This window comes from Agelaius phoeniceus, chromosome Z (assembly GCF_051311805.1).
Source record: "Agelaius phoeniceus isolate bAgePho1 chromosome Z, bAgePho1.hap1, whole genome shotgun sequence".
NCBI lineage: Eukaryota > Metazoa > Chordata > Aves > Passeriformes > Icteridae > Agelaius > Agelaius phoeniceus.
This window is the reverse complement of record NC_135303.1, coordinates 2,169,622-2,190,000: the sequence shown is the minus strand read 5'-3', so window position 1 is coordinate 2,190,000 and position 20,379 is coordinate 2,169,622. Positions and strand designations below refer to the sequence as shown.

The following is a 20,379-nucleotide window of genomic DNA, read 5'->3' as shown; positions in this document are numbered from 1 at the left end:
CATAGTTCAAGCTTTTGGTTCAATTTTTTCATTCATTTGCTTTATACATTTGCACATGAAATCCATGAAAGATCAAAAGAATTAATGCAAATATAAAAACAGTCATTTAAATGCTACAGCTGTGTTTCTTTTCCTTTCATTTAGGAAAAAAAAAAAAAGGGGGAATTAAAGGAATCAAGGATTGTGTCCGTCAGATTAACAGTGTGCTGTTATTTCAGATAAACCTGCAGAAGAAGATGCGAGTCACTGGAGTTATAACCCAAGGTGCCAAGAGGATTGGAAGTCCAGAATACGTAAAATCTTACAAAATTGCCTACAGTAATGATGGGAAGTCATGGACAATGTACAAAGTAAAAGGCACAAAGGAAGACATGGTAAGATAAAGTCATCTGTTACTGAAAGCATCTCATGGTTTAGCAGCCTTCAGAAGTATGAGATGTCTTGGGTATTTAAGCCTAATTGCCTGGCAGTATGATATAGGTTTCACTGTTATCATTTTTCTGTGGGAGAAAAAAAAATCAACAAATTTGCATCTCTCTCTGCTAAGAATTTCTTATACTTTAATTGATGGTTGCATAAATACTATTTCCCCAAGCTAGAATAATCCTGTTTATTACACTTAACTGATTTTCATATTAATTAGTTTACCAGTAATTACTCATTGCTCTGTTTTCAATTTCGTTTTATTGCATTGGCAGATTAGCTTTAACCCTTGGAAACACAGAGCCCATTCATCAATGCTAATCTCTGTGCTGCACAAACAGTATCATCCAGCGGGGTGTGTGTGTTTACAGTTTATAGTTACCACTTATTTTTGATGGAGCTGTGCACACAGAGCAGGGAAAAAAACCTTTTGCTGTGTAAGTTTGCATAGAAGGCAAAATGTGCTGCATTAGATGCAGTTTCTCTGTTAGGAAATAAGGATTTTGTGTGAAGAGGGGCATAATGAAGGGGAGAAACGCAGCACAGGGATGTCTGGTTAGAGGCAGGGGTGAATAGAAAAATGCTGATGGGTTTAACTTGTCCCCTCTGTGATCCACGGGAGGGTTACAGCACACTTCAGTGGGAATTCTTGGACCAGGGGGGAAAAAATAAACGTCAATCAGAGCAAATAATTGCAGGCTTAATTGAACTGCAACTATTTCGTACATTAATCAAGAAAAGAAGGCATAATTTAGTTGCATTAGGAGCTTCAATTTCTGAGAGGGACAAGACAGAGACCCTGGTTTGGCCCACGTGGCAAACCCATCACAATACGGCACAGCAGGGAAATTCTGCCGGGAAAACTTGTGTCAGGCACTGGCAGCGCTGAACCAGCTGCAGTTTGGGGAAAGCCTCTCACAGACAGAACAATTCAGGTGCTTTTGAGACAAGGGAACCCACTGGCACTCCAGGGACCCTCCTCCTGACACATTTTTTTTTTTTTTGCTGCTGCAAACGTTGCCTCCCCGCAGGTGTTCCGTGGGAACGTGGACAACAACACCCCGTACGCCAACTCCTTCACGCCGCCCATCAAGGCCCAGTACGTCCGGCTGTACCCCCAGGTGTGCAGGAGGCACTGCACCCTCAGGATGGAGCTGCTTGGCTGCGAGCTCACAGGTGGGATCTCCACAGCCCTCCATCCCCTCCATCCCCTCCATCCCCTCCAGCCGCTCCCCACCGCGCGCGCTTTGTCCCCGCTGCCAGATGCACTTGGCCAGCCTGAGTTTGTCCAGTTGCTTTTATCCTCTTTAGCTAACTTGTAAAATCACAGAATGACCAGGTTGGAAGAGACCTTCAAGATCGTGGAGTCCAACCCAGTCCCAACACCTCAACTAAACCCTGGCACCCAGTGCCACATCCAGGCTTTGTTAAACACACCCAGGCATGGGGACTCCACCACCTCCCTGGGCAGAACATTCCAGAACTTTATCAGCCTTTCTGTAAAACACTTTTCCTTGATATCCAACCTGTATTTCCCTTGGTGTAGCTTGATGCTGTGTGCTTTGGTTGTGTCAGTGCTGCTGGAGAAAGAGCCCAGCCCCAGCTGAGCACAGGCACCTTTCAGGCATTTGCAGAGAGTGATAAGGGCACCTCTGAGTCTCCTTTTCCCCAGGCTGAGCACCCCCAGGTCCCTCAGTGGTTCTTAACAGGGTTTGTGTTCCCAGCCCCTCACCAGCCTCGTTGCCTTCTCTGGACATGCTCCAGTGTCTCAATGTCCTTCCTAAATTTGGGGGCCCAGAACTGGAGACAGCACTCAGGGTGTGCCCTCAGCAGTGCTGCACTTGGCTCAGCTGAGTGATGATGGCCACTTGCAGTGGGACAGGAATGTGTCCCAACAAGGCTGTGTGGTATTAACCCATTAACACTTCGTAATTTTTTCCTGTGTGGGTTAATCTCCAGTTGGTCACAGGAATCACAGAACCAATGAGGCTGGAGAAGAGCTCTGAGATCATCAGGTCCAGCCTGTGAGAGATCCCCACCTTGTCACCCAGCCCAAGAGCACTGAGTGCCACATCCAGTCCTTGGACACCTCCAGGGATGGTCATTTAGCAGTTTTAACATGCATTGATGGCTATGTGGACTCGTAATGTACCACCCTGAGCAGACTACAGGGCAGGGAGCCTCACCCAAGGCCTGAAAATTGTTCCTGAGCCCCAGAGCTGCTGGGGACCCTTGGCAGCAACAATTGTCACACCTGATTTGGGAAATTTCTCCTGAGGCTGTGAGGTGACACCACCCCTGTGCTGTGTGACATCCTCAGAGGGATAAGCCTGCTTCCCCTGCTGTTGAGGACCAGTCCAATAAGACACAGCTTGGTTGGGCTGCTTTAATCAAGATTTTAGTTTGGATTTGTTTTCTGGGCTTAGCAGAAGCAGAGATAGCATCTTGTAGCAAAAAGTAAATGAAAAAGTGGACCCAATATAAACCTTCCCTCAGATTCTTATTAAAGCTCTGAAATGTAAAGCCTGACCTCTAGCCACCTTCTGCAAGAACTGTGTTCCCTTACAAATTCAAAAAAGCAGGTAATGTTTTATCCTTTTCCTAGAGATAAACCTTTTTACTGGTGGGAGCACCCCACTGTTTCATTTAGGAGTGATTTTTATGTGGCTGCCTCTTTACTCTACTAACAATAGTCATTCAGTTCATGAGTGATACATCAAAACAGCTGGAGTTAAACAATTCTCAGTCAAAACCAGATTCAGAAATGAAAAGTTAATGCATTAATCTTGGTGTAGCCCTTTTCCAATATAGATAGGTTTAAGAGTAAATAGAAAATCCTGTCTAGCTGCTTTGTTCTATTAGATTTTTTTTTTTATGTCTTCCACTTCTGGAACCACAATTTAGAGTAAGTCCTTGCCAGAACGACTAGGAATTGTTTTGCTCAAAGAACTGCAAAAGCTAGTGAAGTGAATTAATTTCAGTGGTCTCCTAACAGTGTCAAGGTCATCATCTCTTAAAACTGTGGACAGCTGAGGCTCAGCAGAGCAATTTCAACCTTACTGAAGGAAAGGTGTAATTACACAGACTAATTCACTCTTAATTCCAGGTGGTCTGCCTTGGGTGGAAAGGCAATTTGAGGGGTCTGCCTTCTCTAACATTGCCTGGTGAGAAAGAAGAGAGTGAGTGATAAACAGAGGGAGACTTGCAGCACTGGATCATCATAAAAGCTGACCTCTTAGGACAAACTTCAGCAAAGTGTTCCATGCAAACTGCTTTAGTCTCATAAATAGCTTTACTTACCAGGGCCCACAGTCAGCATCAATGCTAGTGGAGCCAACCCTCAATAAATTAGGCATTAATTTTCATGGCCCTGTGTTCCTGCCTTGCTTGTGTTTTGCACAACGCTGCGTCCTGCCCTGCCTTCCCTCCACAGAGTATTGATGTGAGGGGAGAAGCAGATCACAGCTACTGCTTGTTAGAATGCCTCTATTCATTAGGCTGTCATTAATAGCAGCATCAAGCTGTTGTTTCTAACAGCAGATCAGTGCTCACACAACAGTGTCCCTCACTCATGGAACTCACTCTAGCACTCCAGCATCTGCCTTCCTGCAGGCAGCCCCTGCTCACAGTCACGTTTGCTGGTTCCTGTGTGCACCAGTTCAGCCAGCTCTTGGTGTTTGGGGTTTCTCAGCTCCTGCAGAGGGATGTTGGCCCCCAGAACCTAAACATCCCCATGGGACACCCTCAGAGAAAGCTCCTGAGTGGGTAATTTTCATCTCCTTCAGGCATGCTGTTCCCTGGTAGCTATTTCTTTATCCTAATGATGCCTTGTGAAGGCTGCCCTAGAACAGAGGCTGGACAGAGCTAAAGAATAAATCAGGGATTTATTCAAAGCATCTCCTCCATGGATCCACCTTGGGCAGCACCAGAGCCCAGCCAGGGCTGCACCCAAGATGAACCAAAATGGCCCCAAAATGCACGGCCGGGCACGGGCTCTGTCCCTGGGATCAGTTCTGCTCCATTTGCATCTTGCAGTTCATTGTCCCATTCCAGCTTCAGCCCCTGCAGTCCCACCCTGCTTGTTTTTCTCTCTCCAGCCCACGGTGTTTGTGCTCTGGGGCTGAGATTTGAGTCATTTGTCCTTGGTGCCCAGCTGGAGCAGGAATTGTTTTGTCTCCCTGCTCTGTGCACAGAGCTCAGCATCCCCTAAAATGAAGCTCAAACCCACACACTAAAGCAGCACAGAATCTGAAAAATATCAAAGCTAAAACCTGAGGCATCACTAGCAGTCCCTGTAGGCACTATTCACACAAAAGTGACACACAGGGGGACTTTATCAAAGCTACAGTTAAAGATAGGTTACCCTTTCCTCATTTGTCCTCAGAACTCCATAATCTGGAAAGGAATTCTATATTTGTTATTTATAGGACAGGTTGGATGGGGCTTTAAAGCATTAGTGAAATGTGTCCCTGCCCATGGCAAAGGAGTTGGAATTAGATTTGCAGCTAGATGATCTTAAGGTCCCTATCAACCCGAACCATTCTATGATTCAAAAACATGATGAAAAATTTTTAAATATCTCCATTATTAAAAACAAAAAATATCACAGTATAAATCAAAACAAAATTACCTTTGCCCTCAAATAATTGACATACATTGCTTTTGCCAACACTGCACAAATCTTTGTCCAACAACAAGATTCATGCAGACTATTGCATGCAGATCCATTTGTGGGTTTGCCTTTGCTACATTGGATATTGAATATTTCCTTTAAGTGTTTGAGCTTTTTCAAATGAAGAGGTAGATGAGGGGCATAGCATGGATGCAGACTGAAAAGTAAAAGATTCTGCCCTCTGAAGAGTCAACAGAGAAAAGCCTTTGTGTTTATTCCTCCAATTTTCAGGTGCTAATTCCCACTCTTTCTCATTATTTCATTTCTCCCATTCCATCCTAGACCAAATAGGACCTGCAAACTTATACCTGGTTAGATTTAAACATACAGAGGTATCAGGTATAATTTATCACAGATGGAGGCATCCAAAGCATCTCAAACACTCCAGCCTAAGATGCTCCACTGGGTGTAGCCATGTTTCTGCATCAGCTATCTCCGACTTCAACAGATTTCAAAAAAGAAAAATGGGAATTGAATCCTCTCATAAGGACATTGAAAAGCAAATTTAAAGGTACAGTGCAGTGAAGAGGAGATGTTTCAGGGAGACAGAAGCATTGCTATAAACACACACCTGTGAGGGATGACACAAAGCCCTGTGCCGGTTTGATGACCCCGTCCCTTGTGCTGTGGGTTCTGTCTCTGTCATCCAAACAGCCACAGTCTCCTGTGGCAGGGGCTGGGAAGCTGCTGCTCTCTGTGACACAGCACCAAGACATCCTGACACCTTGTGTGCACCACGTTTGCCTCTTCAGATCCTCACTGCTCTTCTCACTTTCTCCCGTTGCCTTTAACAACTGCCTTCCCACCCCCTTTGGGGCCACAGAGAAGGCAGGCGAGTGTAAAATCCCATTAATTCATGCACGCATGCACAGGCACACAGGCAGGCACAGCTGTTGCTTCATAAATCAATAATAATACCCAGAAAAGATAGAACTGGTTTTGATGGATTGGGCCAGCACTGAGTCACAGCTTTGACAACCCATGGTTTTGTGACAGGAGCCTCCTTAGCATTCCTCGGATGAAACACTCTTGCTGACAGTCCTTGTGATCCTGGAGTGATACTTCAGAATTTAATAATAAGCAAAGTTCCTCTCCAAAGCAGCAGATTAGTCTCTCTTACTTCTATTACCAATTGCTTCCTCCCACTCCCAGGAAAATTGTTTTGTTGCGTTTTTGAATGAGTCCGTTCCACAGACAAGGGTGTGCCATTTCCATTTGTGCACTGAGAATCAGTTATGTAAGATTGGGGTTTGTTTTTTTTTTTCAAAAGTTAGCTCTATTTTCTTTTGGCTTTCCATTCGTTTGTTTGGGTTTTGTTTTTTATTTTTTGGTTTTTTCTTAATTTAACATGAAGTATGTCAATATTCAAATTTTAAATACAGGAGATGCTGCATTAAAGTTCATGTTGTTAATAATATAACTGCACATATGCAGGTTTTTGACTGCTGAGACAGGAAGGAAATGAGAAAACACCTTATTTTTTTATGTTCCCATCTCCATCTTTTCCATCTTTCACTTTGCCCCAATTATCAACTGTCACTCCACCCCTGCAGCCATGCATCCACCTTTCCTGTCCTCTTAGCAGCCTTCTCTCTCTCAGCCATTTGCCTTTCTTTTTCTGATTTCTTTGTTTAAATCTTAGAACCATGCAGCTCCTCTGCCTTCTCTGGTTTCCAGTCCTGCTGTTTCAGTGCTGCCTCATCTTGTTTCCTCCCTCTTCTGCATCCAAATGCACCTTCCACATTCTTAGCACACAGCAGCAAGACAGAGGAACACAAAGCCACTTATCAATTTTTATTTTTACCTTTTTTTTCACACAGAACAGAGAAGGGAGAAGCCCAAGGTCTATCTTTTCTACAGCAAAATAACTCAATGGTGTGGGATGTCCACAAACAAATAAGGCATTAACTATTGATTTCTCCTAAGTGATATCCTCCTACTATCCTCCCTCCACAATTGTTTTTCTGTTGGCTCTCCCTCCTTCAGTGGGATTTTGGGCTTTCTGGATTTTTACCTAGATGTCAAATAATTCAGAAGTGTAAAAGAGCTCAGTGCTTTTTAACATTTTACTGCAGCACTGGTTTTTAAGAAAAAAATGTTTGTTCAGTAAGCAAACACATGGTGCTTGTGAGGTGGCATAAAAGCATAAGGAAAATCAAACAGAACAGGGAAAACAGTATTTTCCTGTGGGAGAGGAAAATAAAAATAAGATAAGCACAGACAAAAGTCATCTTTTCATTTTGTTTCGCTTCATAAATTTATGCCAGGATAAAATATGTTGAATTCTCTATCTTGATTTTGACTCACCCAAGAAATTGTTGAAACAAAGTGCCTGAAATTGACTATTTTTCATTTATTTGTTTTCGAGTGTCTTCAACAATAGCCTTGATTACATCTTTTTCTTCAAGTATTGCAGGTTTCCTCTGCCATAACAAAAAAAACCTAAACCCCTGACAGAGATAAGCAGGTAGCGCCACTGATCTTGCCCTGCTGTTCCAGGTTGCTCTGAGCCCCTGGGGATGAAATCGGGACACATCCAGGATTTCCAGATCACTGCCTCCAGCGTTTTCCGTACCCTCAACATGGACATGTTCGCCTGGGAGCCCAGGAAAGCCCGGCTGGACAAGCAAGGCAAAGTCAATGCCTGGACCTCTGGCCACAATGACCAGTCACAGTGGCTGCAGGTAAATTTTCACGTGGATTTTCCCAGTTTTTTGTCTTCGTTGTGTTTCAGGCATGGGGATGCTCCTCTGGTTCAGTTTTATATCCAAATTCTTCTGTTTCTGGCTGTAGCCCTCCCTACTCTGCCACGAGCTCTGAAAGCCCAACATATCTTCATGTTTTTGTTGTCACAGATGCAGGAGAATATACTAGGGGATGCCTCTAGTAGCCCCAGTTTTCCTTTGTTAATGAACAAAAATGGTGGTTGCAGATGTGATTCACTGAATTCCCCTCATTTCTTGGGAGAGATGAATTTATTTTCCTCCCCTCTACCCTTCCAAGGCTCCCTGGAAAAGCATATTTACTGCCAGCTCTGTGCACCTTAGCAAATCCCGCGCGTAGAAATTATCTTTGTCTAATTGAGGCTGCCCAAAATTACCTTCTGGAGGCAGCAAGATTGATTCAGCCCCTGAATCCATTATAAACCTGTGCACAGGGGTTGTTTTCAGCCCAGGAGTGATTCGTACAACTCACTAATGTGAGGGATTTCAATAAATCACCAGTGTGGGAGCTTGTTTGACCAGCCACTGACACATTTACATTTTTTGAACTGTTGAAAATAGCAGTGTTTTCAGTCAGCTGCCACTTTGCGGTGCAGCTCTCAGTGGGCAGCCTCAATAGCACCAGACATGGCTACTAACCCCCTGCAATCTCTCCACATACAAATTATGACATATTAGCCTTTTTTGCCTACAGCTGCTAAGCAAGTTAGGAATATGATTACTGGGGGGTTTTTTTCCCAAGTTTATACACTTTCCATAAAAAGAAGGAGAAATTGCCCTATCTATTTAGCTTTGGAATAGCTGGAGATCCTAGAATCTGCTGAAATTCTTTTAGAGCAGCATGTTGGAAGAGCGGTTAGTAACTTGTGGAGAGGATGAACACTTTATTGCTGTCTTTTATGGTGAAGAAGCAGATGAAAATGTTTTTCCCACAGGAAAGAGAGGTGGTTGCATCAAATTTTAGCCCCATCAGTCAAACCAAGGGTGTGCAGAGGCTCCACAGAAATCTCCTGTTGTGTGTTCTTGCTCCTGTGGATGACAGCGTATTTTTAATTAACTACAGATGGCAAGGGGCTGCATAGTTAATCCTTATATTTTCAAAGTTTTCAGGCCGTTGCAGTCTTTCTATATTTGAATTTACCTGAACCTGCAAATTTAATCTTATCACTTGCACTGTCTCTTCAAGTCTTTGAACTATAAGGAACAATTTTTATTGTCCAGTCAAAAAGAAAGTTGTGAAGAAATACTCATCTTTTAGTTAGCTTTTCAGCTGGCTATGTATTGAGTTCAACAATTCCACAGGAATATTACACAATCTACCTTTTCCTGAAAATCATTATACATAATGATATTTCCTCAAAAAAAGGATCCTAGCATTTCATGCTTGGGGAAAAAAAGAAAAAGAAAAAAAAAAAAACCACCAAAACTAAACCCAAAAAGGCATTAAATCCACTTGTTTCTTCAGTGCTTAAGGTGGTCATTACCTTCTGCTACAGTCTGGTTGTTCTGAATTCAGGCCATGACTTGAGACAGTCTCATATGCTTCCAGTGTAGGTAATGATTCTGTAACAGAGACATGTCTATCATTTGAATTCATCTGTTCATTCTTGTTCTCCCTGCTGGTAGCTCTCTGTGGGTGTTTTTGGTGGTTTTTCTTTTCCCTAAAACGCGGAGTATTATATTGAAGCCTTACAACACATTGACTGAAAGGTTTATCATCCTGCTGCTGCTTCCATGGAGTTTAGTCAAAACACATTTGTAAGGAAAAGAGTGTGAAAGAAAATGTGCCTGCACGCCCTACTCCCTCAGCCATTCCACAAAGAATTAGGCCCAAAAAAGATGATTCCATGGTACCCTGAAATGGGCTTAAAGACAGACATTTAGCCCAGACTTCTGGATTTTGCTGAAGTAGCTGGCTTACCAATATCATATTTACCATGTCAACTTTCCATGCCCTTTGAATGTTCTCCACAGGCCTTTCTTGCTTTATATTTTGCACTTCTTTTTTTCATATTTTGCACTTTTATACTTTATATTTTGCACTTTTTGCTTTATATTTTGCACTGATTTTCACAAGAAAGCCTGAAAAACTGGGGGCAAAGCCTGCCGTTTGCCTTTTAGGATTATTGTTGGGGTTTGTGGACGGCTCGAACAGATCTCATCTGAGTAAATGTCATTGTTGGGGTATCCTTGCCTAAACACCATGGCTACCAACACTTTAAAATCTGGTGTGCTGACATCCATCTCAGAGTGCCTGCTGTGATAATGTCTGCTGAGAGGTGATGTTTGAATCATGCATCAAATGCTACTTGCACTTTTGGATGAACTCTAGCGATAAATTCTCCTCCCTCAGGAGCTGGGACTGTTTTACTCAGTTTTCTCTCAGAAAAGATAACTCTGAATCTCCTATGTATTCCAAAGTGCAGCCATCAACAATTAAGCTCTTTGGTTTAAAGTCTTTTGGATTGCTGCATTCATAATTTAGGAATATGAAGTATTTTGTGTCTCCAGGCACAGAATGTGCATTTTTGGGGACAAAATACTCACCTTAATCATGCTGCAGTTGTTGAAAATCTGCTGTGACTTAGACTCTACAAGCTATAGATTGCACAAATAACATTTATTTACACAAAACACCACCATTAGCAATGAAAAAAATGCATTTTCTTGACATGAAGGGAAAGATAAATAGATGACACGACTAAAATTGTACTTTTCTAGCTGTGTCATAAACTTGGGGCTGAATTCCCCACAGGCTTCCTCAAAGATACCCTTGTCATTCCCTTGAAGAGGATGTTGCAAGTTTTTGGAGTGCTCAGGCTCCTTCTGGACACAATCCAGGATTACTCTTCCATTCGGTCACCCCACTTACCATTTATTCACTTCTTTGGCATTAAAAGATATGACGGAGAACTCCCTGCCTGATACCCAAAATGAAGCACTGAGGCTGTAAAGATTATTTTAAAAAGTGAAACTGATTTTTCAGATGCTTGGAGAATGCTCTTGTAAATAGATTTTTGCCATTCCATATCTCATTTTCCCAGCTGAGGGCATAGCTCAAAATAATTAACATTTTTCTCAAAACCCATGCCCCCTCTACTACTAATTTCCTGCTGTTATAAATTGTGAAATCAGGGCAGCAGCTTAAACTCCCTTTTCTTTATTTACTGTTAGTTAAACTCTGGCGTGTCACTTCATTTGGTGTCTCCAAACACCTGGAGCTTTCTCCTCCCACTCAACCATCCCTTCTGAATAAATTGTTTTGTGTCTTGTCCTAGACCTGACTTTGCAGCCAGACCAGGGTATTGTCAGTATTTTATCTTAAAACTGATGACACGTTGGGTTTTTTTTGGAGGCACCAGCAATGTCAAATTACAATATTTCTCCTGCTGATTGTGGAACCAGCTAAGCACTATTAGAGAAAAAGCAGTTGGTGATAAACAGATTGTTGGAAGATTGGCAGAGCAACTGTTATACCTACATGCTTTAAAAATGTGGTGATTGCCAGTGGTATAATAGATTTGGGTTGGGTATTTTCCTGCCAAGCTAATCTCCAGTATTAGACAATATTACTGGGATTCTTTATCAACGCCATTAGGTTGTCTCAGAGCTGCAATCAAATTATTCTTTCAGTCTAATGCATAGCCATCTTTTTCGCATCAAAATGCCTCTTGTTTGAAAACAAAGGCAAAATTGCATTCCAAATAATTATCCTCTTTTCATTATACATATACAAAATGCATCTCCATCATGCCATCATGATATTCATCACTTATATTCATTTATATTTATATTCATTTTCTTGTATTTATTTCCAGTGTTTAAGCTTCCAAGTGATCAAATCAAAGAGTTGTTTTTTTAAAAAGCTAAGCCAAACCCAGTTTCTACTCTTTTTTTATAGACTAGTTTCCAGAAGTGGAAATGTATCTACTCTGCCAGCCACAAAGAAAGATGAACAATTAACTTAAATTATAAGAAAACTATTTGAACCAGGAAAGTTACATGAGCTGACTCTTTCCTTTTTTTTTTTTAATATGTGAAGAGAACATTATTTTCCATCTAGTATTGGTTAGCTGAATTGGTTTCAACGCTGGCATTCATCTGTCACTGAAAAATAAGGAACGTTTTTTTTATTCTCTCACGTGGTATTTTCTTCTTGTCTTGTCTGTTATTCCACCTGACTCTTTTCCCCCTTTTTTGATGTAACAATCTGTTCATTTGCAATGAATTCTGAGAAATCTTTCTAGATAAAAAAATCTCTATACCCTAGAAATTCAACAATTCATCTAGAGATCTGTTCAACAACTCACAAGGAGAAAACTGTGTGGATTGTTTAATTTTCTTTTGACAATTTGTGTCATTAGCCAAACATTTATTAATTCCAGTTCTGGTTAAAGTAACAAAATAAGAGATGTATATGTGGCCTATAGTTTAATTGTTTTAACACCCACACTGAGTGAAAAACAAAACAAAACAACACAAAACCAAAAAAAAAAGAAAAAATAAAAACAAACAACCACAGAAAATGCTTAACAACATCTTAATTAAATAAGGGCTTGGAAGATGCAAAATTGGAATAGGATGAAATGTTCATGTAAGATCAATCTGGTACTTAACATAATGAGGAAATTGCATGACTTCTGGAAGAGCTGGATTGCTGAGCCATGTATGGTGAGTGGGCTTGGAGACAGGGTGTTCTGTGGGAGCTGTGAATTGAAATATATCACATTATAAACAGGAGACACCTGTATTTCTCTGAAGCTTTATTAAACCACTAGGCCACCATGAAAGAAATCAATGCTCTTTACAGAAACAGCAATAAAAATGGTCTCTGCTTCTCCAGATGCAAAGCTGGTGCTGGTTTTTTATTAGAATTTCTCAATCCTGAAGTTCTTGGATTTCAGATAACAAAATGAAAATTGTGAGGAGATCAGCCTTTTTTTTTTTTGTGCTTTCTATTGGGATAAAAAAAATTATATTTACAGTCAGTATTGACCATTTTATCTTTCCAATGCAAAACCACCTTTTTTTCTGGCAGCTGTCACTTCTATTTGAAGAACTTCATTTGGACACTGGGTTTTGTCACCTCCTTACTCTTGTGCCTACCTTGATGAGTGGCTTCACAGTGTCACACTCTGTTCACACAGCCTGGCAGCTCACAGGGCGCATCTCAAGGCAGGTTGGGAATAAATTATTAACACAGATCTTTCCCACTCTTTGCCAGAGACTTCTACAGATAAATTTTCCTGCAAAAAAAGCGGCCAGTGGTAGGATAAGGTAATAATGGACAAAGAGCTCTGAACATTTTAGTTAAAGGCAAAAGAAGATGAAGACTGATGCCCACTTCTAATTTTCACAGTACTGAATGTACTGACTTTGCATTGCCTAGGCTAGAATGTTAAACAGGTCACTTTATTCACTTCTTCAATTGCCCACAAACCATAGGCTTGGTTTTGCTACTAATGGTCACTATTTGCTTTTAGGACAGTATGCAACTCAAGATGACAAGATGAACAAAAAACTTTTTTCCTTTTGTTTTTGTCTTTTGTTTTTTTGTTTTTTTTTTAATCTTCGTATGTTGCCAATCTGTTTTTAACTGTGCTAACAAACACATACCTCACAGAAATTGTGTTAGGAGCTATGCCTTGATTTCCTACTCAGAGTTGTCTTCCAGCAGTATTTGATGGCGTTTCCAGGGGTCGCACTCTAACTCAGTTTTTTTCCCTAAATCATTTCAAATTAAATGCATTATTCACATTAATAATGCTACTAAATTGTGCATTTCAGCATTGCCCTTCCTAAATTGCTTTTGACTTTGCAAAGCTTTCCTGTGCAATTCATTTTATGGAAATGTTTATAGTAGTAATTGAATTTAAGCCTAGAAATTAAATAAGGCAGCATAAAATCTTGGTTTATTTTGCCTTTCAAATGCTTTATTCAGGCTGTATTCTATCATTTATGTAGCAAAGTCTGAAGCATCTGTAGAATCATTGATTTTACTCTGGCAAAATACAGAGGGTTTATTAGAAGGACAGACAGAGCATAGGAGCTCTCTGTTGCAAGTTGTCCAGAAAATAGGCATCAGACAGACACACCATGATTATATTCTGTGACAAAAAATTTGTGTGATGTCACCTTCATAGAATCATAGAATCACCAAGGTTGGAAGAGACTTTTAAGATCAACCAGACCAACCATCAATCCAGCACCACCACTGTAAACCCTAAACCATTAAACCATGAACAGGAGCAAAGACCCTGTCTGAGCTGTAAATTAGCTGTGGATGAGAGTTTAAAGTAGAAAAATGTTGTGTTTCACAGAGTCCTGCTCTGTTCCCTGAATTATATTCCCAGCTCTCTCTGTTAAGCCTTCAGTAAAAATTAAGGGGTTAAATCAGTGCTCCAGAGCCTGCCTTTGACACAGAACAAATTCATCATCACTAACAGAAATTATTTAGGAAGTTTCCCTAAGCAGTGGAATCCTGCAAGAGAGAACTGTCAGCTCCCTCACTGACTCGCTGCTTTTCTGTGAGTATCACTCCCCTGCAGATGAAAGTTAAATTGAGTAATGACCCATTTCCTATTACAATAACAGGTTTTGATCTTGCCTCAGAAAATCTGGGAGTGTAAGCAATAACTGCCTGGTTGTTGTGAATTTTGATGTGCACAGGATCTGAGGCTGAGGCAGTTTTTTGTTGCTGTGTGTTTGCAGTGGGGATGTTGGTGTTAGTTGAATAGCAGCACCTTCTGAAAACACAGTGCATGAAATTTTAATGGAAAGATGTTAGTTTTTCATTGTTTTAAATTCCTGCCTGTTTTACCAAGCTACCATTTCCACTGTCTTGAAATAACGTTCTGTCTCAATTTGTGAAGCAGAGGCATATTTCCCTTGCACTCCCTTAAAAAAATACAATAGATAAGCAATTGTTTAGGTAAAAATACAGGAAAAAAGGGTCCAAATGTTTCTTATTCATGCCCTCTTCTTCCATGGTGGTGCTTCAAAACAGCATCCACTTTTTCCTAATAAAATCGTTTGTTGTTTTTGTAGCTACCCTTGAATTGGTTTTTGACTCAAAAATTGGTTTTTGACTCAAGCTGAGTTGGTCACAGTTGTTTCATCTGAAAATGATAGAGAGAAGCAAAATGACCTTGTCAAGGTCAACTATCTTTAAGAAGCAAAAAATATCTGATATAAACACAGATGAGGCAAAAAGCCAGAGCCAGATGAGGGTGAAAGAATGGAATGGAACTCCATCTAGCTCTGTTTTCCAAGAACTTGATGCTTTATTAACTGGGATATGATATCTTTATTAGCCTTGCATATCTTTTCCCAAATATTACTTTTTGAATAAGCAAGATACTTAATATTTCCTTCATGTATCTGTCAGCTTCTCATGAGTAAAATATACAAGGGTCAAGGAAATCTATTCTTTTCTGAATAGGACTCAATTTTACATTCTTTTTATGCCACTTTGAAAACACAGTGCATGAAGCTTTATTGTGAGATTCTGATTGACTTCAGAACATTTTTGTTCAAAATCTGCTATTCATTTTTGTATTCCATTTCCTGCATAAAGAGCACAGAAACAGATTGATTCCTATCTTGTCAAATGAGGAACAGAGATGGTATCTTTTTAGCTAAGTAAATAATGAAATTGAGACACAAACATAAAGAAGGAGTGGTGGAAAAGGAACTTGAAATTAATCTAAATTCAAAGGCAGCAGAACATTTTGTATCTTTCTTCAGAAGAGGGGGAAATGTGCTTAAAACCAGGCTGAAATTTACCAAGCAGTAAGCAGAAAATGAAATTGTCATATCTCAGCATATTAAAGCATCACATAAAGTAGATATGAGCATTTCCCAGTTGGTCTCTGAATCTTAACCTATTCATTGGTTTCATCATGTATTTTTTTCCCCTAATAACACCCTACCCAGAGTTAAGTGTTGATCCAAGCAGAATATTTGGCTTTTTTTTTTCTTTTGTCTTGTTTTGGATTTCCATGTTAAGTCAGGTGTGTCTCTACAGCAATGTGCTGTGCAAGACCCTCTTTGCACTCTACTTAATAACATTCATCCTGCTCACTCCTCAAGTAAAGCAAGAGCAGTTTCCCTGTCAGAAAACATGACAGAAAAGAGAAAATCTCAGCAGAGAAGACTTTAAAAGGGAAATCACTGTAGACACCGAAGTACTGCAACTAAACATTTCCCCAATTATCTGGGTCTTGTTCAAGAGCACCTTGAGACTTGTAATATAAAGTATCACAACAGACTTTCATCAGAATTTCCTCACTGTTTTTTTTTTTTTTCTTGTGTTTCTATACATCTACTCACTCAACAGGCTAGAGATAGAAATAGAGACTTTTTGTTTTTCAGAACAGAGCTGTGTTTTTTATTGTTATAATTCACTTATAACATTAGGACAGAGCTGAGAAGATACCTGAGTTGGCAGTGCTCATACTTACATTTCATAGTTTTCTCTAAAATAAGCCAGAAAAAAGGTCATTTTAAAGCAATACGAGCTTTGAAAGTTAGTCCTTGGGATTACAAGAACTTCCTGCTTAATTATGTACTATACATAACCAAGCCTTAATTGCTTTTGTTGCTGGAGTGATCTCCTTAGAAGCTTCATGTTTAATTAACTACAAGATATATTAATCCTATTTCAAGTCATCCTTTCTTTGTTGTATAATTAAGCAGAAAAGTATTTTCACAATTAGAAATTAATTCTATATATAGCTAGTGAAAATAAAGCACCTCTATAAAGAAGACACAGGTCTGTTTTTTCCAATGACAGAAGTAAAAATATTTAGACCCACCTTAATGGGTTGTCTTTGTTAAGAGGTAATGAGTTACAACACACCAATAAAATTTTCAGCTAAGAATTATTAAGAAGGAAACTATCAGAATCACCTAAAGACCTCACTGCAGATGGCTAATGACCTCCCTTTGGCAGCATCACCAATTCAAAAGGCTTGATATGTTATTTATAAATATTGGAACAGACCCTCCTTGCATATTTCTTTATCTGAATTTATTTTTCTTGACTTTGAGGTGTTCTTCAGTTTGTCTTATACTTTGGCTGTGCTACCTCAAACGCTGCTGCTATAACACAAGATAAAAAAATCATTAGGAGTACAGTTTTACTAGTACTTTGCTACAGAATCCTGAGCATCCTCATCTTTTAGAAGCCTCAATAGCACATTAGAGGAGAAGTTACGATTTGTCCTTTTTTTTGAGAGAGAGGTAGCAGGCAGCTTTGGCTGATGCAGTTTAACAGAACAAAAGAAAAAAAGGGAGATTTTTAGGGGGGGTGTTTACTTGGCTCACTAGCTGCCTTTCACAATCTTACTGAGACTCCAAACCTCACTGATCAGCTGAGTTTGTGTAGGTGCCTCCATGAGGGCCCAAGGAGAAGCCTGGATCCACCATGGGCTGGGCTGGGCTGGGCTGAGCAGGGGGAGCAGCCCTGGAGGAGCCCTGGGGGTGCTGTGGGGCAGGGCTGGGACCCCAAAGCCTGGGCTGGGCTGGGACCCCAAAGCCCCGTGCTGGGCCCAGAGCCCAGAGCCCCGTGCTGAGCCCAGAGCCCAGAGCCCAGAGCCCAGAGCCCAGAGCCCCGTGCTGGGCCCAGAGCCCAGAGCCCAGAGCCCCGTGCTGGGCCCAGCCCAGCGTGGGCAGCAGGGCAGGGGCGATTCTGCCCCTCTGCCCCTCAGTCAGAGCCCACCTGCAGAGCTGCCCCAGCCCTGGGCCAGCCCAGCAAGGAGCTGGAGCTGCTGCAGCCAGGCCAGAGGAGGCTCCAGCACGGGCAGAGGGATGGAGCAGCTCTGCCGGCAGCAAAGGCTGGCACAGCTGCCATTGCTCACCTGGGCAGGAGAAGCTTTGGCCTGAGCTCAGGGTGGCCTGGCAGGGCCTGAAGGGGCTGCAGCAAAGATGGACACGGACAATTGCCAAGGGCTGCAGGGACAGCAGCCGGGCAATGGCTGCCAGTGCCAGAGGGCAGGGCTGGCTGGGATCTTGGCAATGAGGAATTGTTCCCTGGCAGGGTGGGCAGGCCCTGGCACCGGGTGCCCAGAGCAGCTGGGGCTGCCCCTGCATCCCTGGCACTGCCCAAGGCCAGGCTGGACACTGGGACACTGCGAGGTGTCCCTCACATGGCAGGAGGGTTTGACAGAGGTGAGCTTTAAGGCCCCTTCCAACCCAAACCATTCCATGCTTCAATGAAGACAGCCTCATTGTTTTCAGCGCCTCTCACTGAGATTCCTCATACACCCCAAGAGGCCCTGTGGAAACTCCACCATTTTCTCCTGTCTGAGGTGCATCTTGACATTTGCACAGCGAGGGGGGGTGAGCCTCAGCCCCAGGTGAGGAGTGTGGTATTTTCTGGGTCCCCAGGATGAAGGAGGAATTGAGAATCTGACTCCATGTTCTCAGAAAGCTAATTTATTATTCTATTCTATTCTATTCTATTCTATTCTATTCTATTCTATTAAAGAATACTATACTAAAACTATACTAAAGAATAGAGAAAGGATATAGACAGAAGGTTATAAAATGATAATGAAAACTTGTGACTGCTTCCAGAGTCCTGACACAGCTGGACAGCTGGCTGTGATTGGTCATTAAGTCAAAACAATTCATATGAAACCAATCAAACATGCACCTGTTGGTAAACAATCTCCATCCACATTCCAAAGCAGCAAAACACAGGAGAAGCAATCAGATAATTATTGTTTTCATTTTTTTCTGAGGCTTCTCAGCTTCCCAGGAGAAGAACCCTGGGCGAAGGGATTTTTCAGAAAATATGAGAGCAACACAGGAACTCTGCACCTCAGCAGGAGTTCAGAGCTGGGTCACACATCAGAGGAACCTGAGCCAGATCCAGAGGAGCTGGTGGGAGCCAGAGTGGTGTGGTGACAGAAAAACAAAAATAACACATTCATCCTACTGCTTAGACAAGCCTGGCTGTGCCTTCCATGCAGGCCTGCCTCCACTGGGATGACCACTTGACTCAAAAAAACCTCAGAGCTCCCTTAAAACACCTTCTTCCTTACTAGTGCTGAACCATTTTATTTTTCACACCATCTGCCACCAAAGCTTTTATTCTTTTCACTTCCCCCCAAATACACACACACACACACACACACACACATATAAATTGCAGAACCACTGTAGGATTTGCTCTGCTTTCCACAACACATCAGGAGGGGTTTTTTTTTTATTTGAGAGGAGCTTAGAAGTCTTGTTTTCCAAGGTTCACAGCAATAATTCATAGTCCTAAAAAGTCCTTTGATATTAAAAATTAAATCTTTGTTTTATGAGAATTTAGAAGCTATTTGGGGGTTATTATTAGAGAGTCTTAACATTATTCCCATTATTTTCTTTATTCCCCATCCTACTGTATGTAATTTTGTGTTGCTAAGCGAATATGACCCTGTAAATAGGAGCAACATGATTTTTATTTTTTTTAATAATTATCACGTAATTTTCCATTTAAAAAATACATCACAGGAAAAATACAAATGAACGAAGCAAGGGTCTTTTGAGAATTTTGTATGTCTGAGTTACTTTCCATCTCTGCAGATGCACCTTTTTTTTCCATTACAGTTTTTTTTCAATTTTCTGATTGCATTGCAGTCCACTGGAAAAATGTCATAAAAAGTTATCTGGTTTTAAGTCTAATGAAACAATAATGACACCTTCTATTAGAGCAAGAGAGGACGGGTCATGAAAGACCATGGCACTGTAATTTCCTGACCCTCTGAAAAGTTAAATTTCAAGTGGAATAATGGCATTCTGGGGTAAATGGAGCAATTGTAAATAAGTGCTGTCATGTTCAGTAGCATCTATTTCTGTGATTTAAAAAAAAAAATAAAAAGAATCTGTCATCTATTATGGTATCTCACTCAGAAGGTGGAAATTGTGGCTAATCAATTTGCATTGCAGTCCTCCCACACTGCACGAGCCTTCCTGTTTCATTTTGGCTGAAATGAGAACTGAACCCTGGGAATTAGGTTTTATTTCTTGCATATAAAAGATATAAGCAACTTAAACTTTAATGCAGAAGAAAATAAATGAAAACATTAAAATTAATTATTCAAATTTAATCTGCTGCTCAGTTTTCCAGAGACCTGTAAATTTCATTTTAGGGTGGCACTTTATGCCATTTAGGCAATGTGGTCTTTAAAACTGAAATAGGGACTCTGTGAGGAGCTTTCTGGACAATTTGATCATCTGTCACTTTGTGTTGTGTCGTTGCATTATTTCACAGACTAAAGGGAAGAACATAAAAAGAAACTCAATGCCATGGCTCTAAAAAGGCATCGCTGTTAAAACACAAATCTCCTCAGTGAATGGCACTTGATTTTAACTGTTTTGTATCAGGGATTAAAATGAAAAGACATCAATTAGTTCATCACACCAACTTTAGGACCACATTGCTGTAGGAGCTATTTAGGAGGATTTTTACTTCTCAAGAACTGCCATTAACTGACACATTATACAAAATGTTGGGGGTTTTTTATTATTTTTTGAAGTTTTTTTACAGAAAGGTCAATATCCAGGAGA

The 20,379-nt window shown here is 41.0% G+C and overlaps 1 protein-coding gene across 2 annotated transcripts in view; it reads left to right on the top strand.

The window, feature by feature from the left end:
- EDIL3 (EGF like and discoidin domains 3) overlaps positions 1-20,379 on the top strand; it is a 241,110-nt gene that overhangs the window by 182,196 nt on the left and 38,535 nt on the right. For both annotated transcript variants that reach the window (XM_077171852.1, XM_054652418.2), the window contains 3 exons: positions 219-374; positions 1,455-1,599; positions 7,595-7,779. In XM_077171852.1, the coding sequence (XP_077027967.1) occupies positions 219-374; positions 1,455-1,599; positions 7,595-7,779 (486 nt within the window). The remainder of the gene's footprint in view (positions 1-218; positions 375-1,454; positions 1,600-7,594; positions 7,780-20,379) is intronic.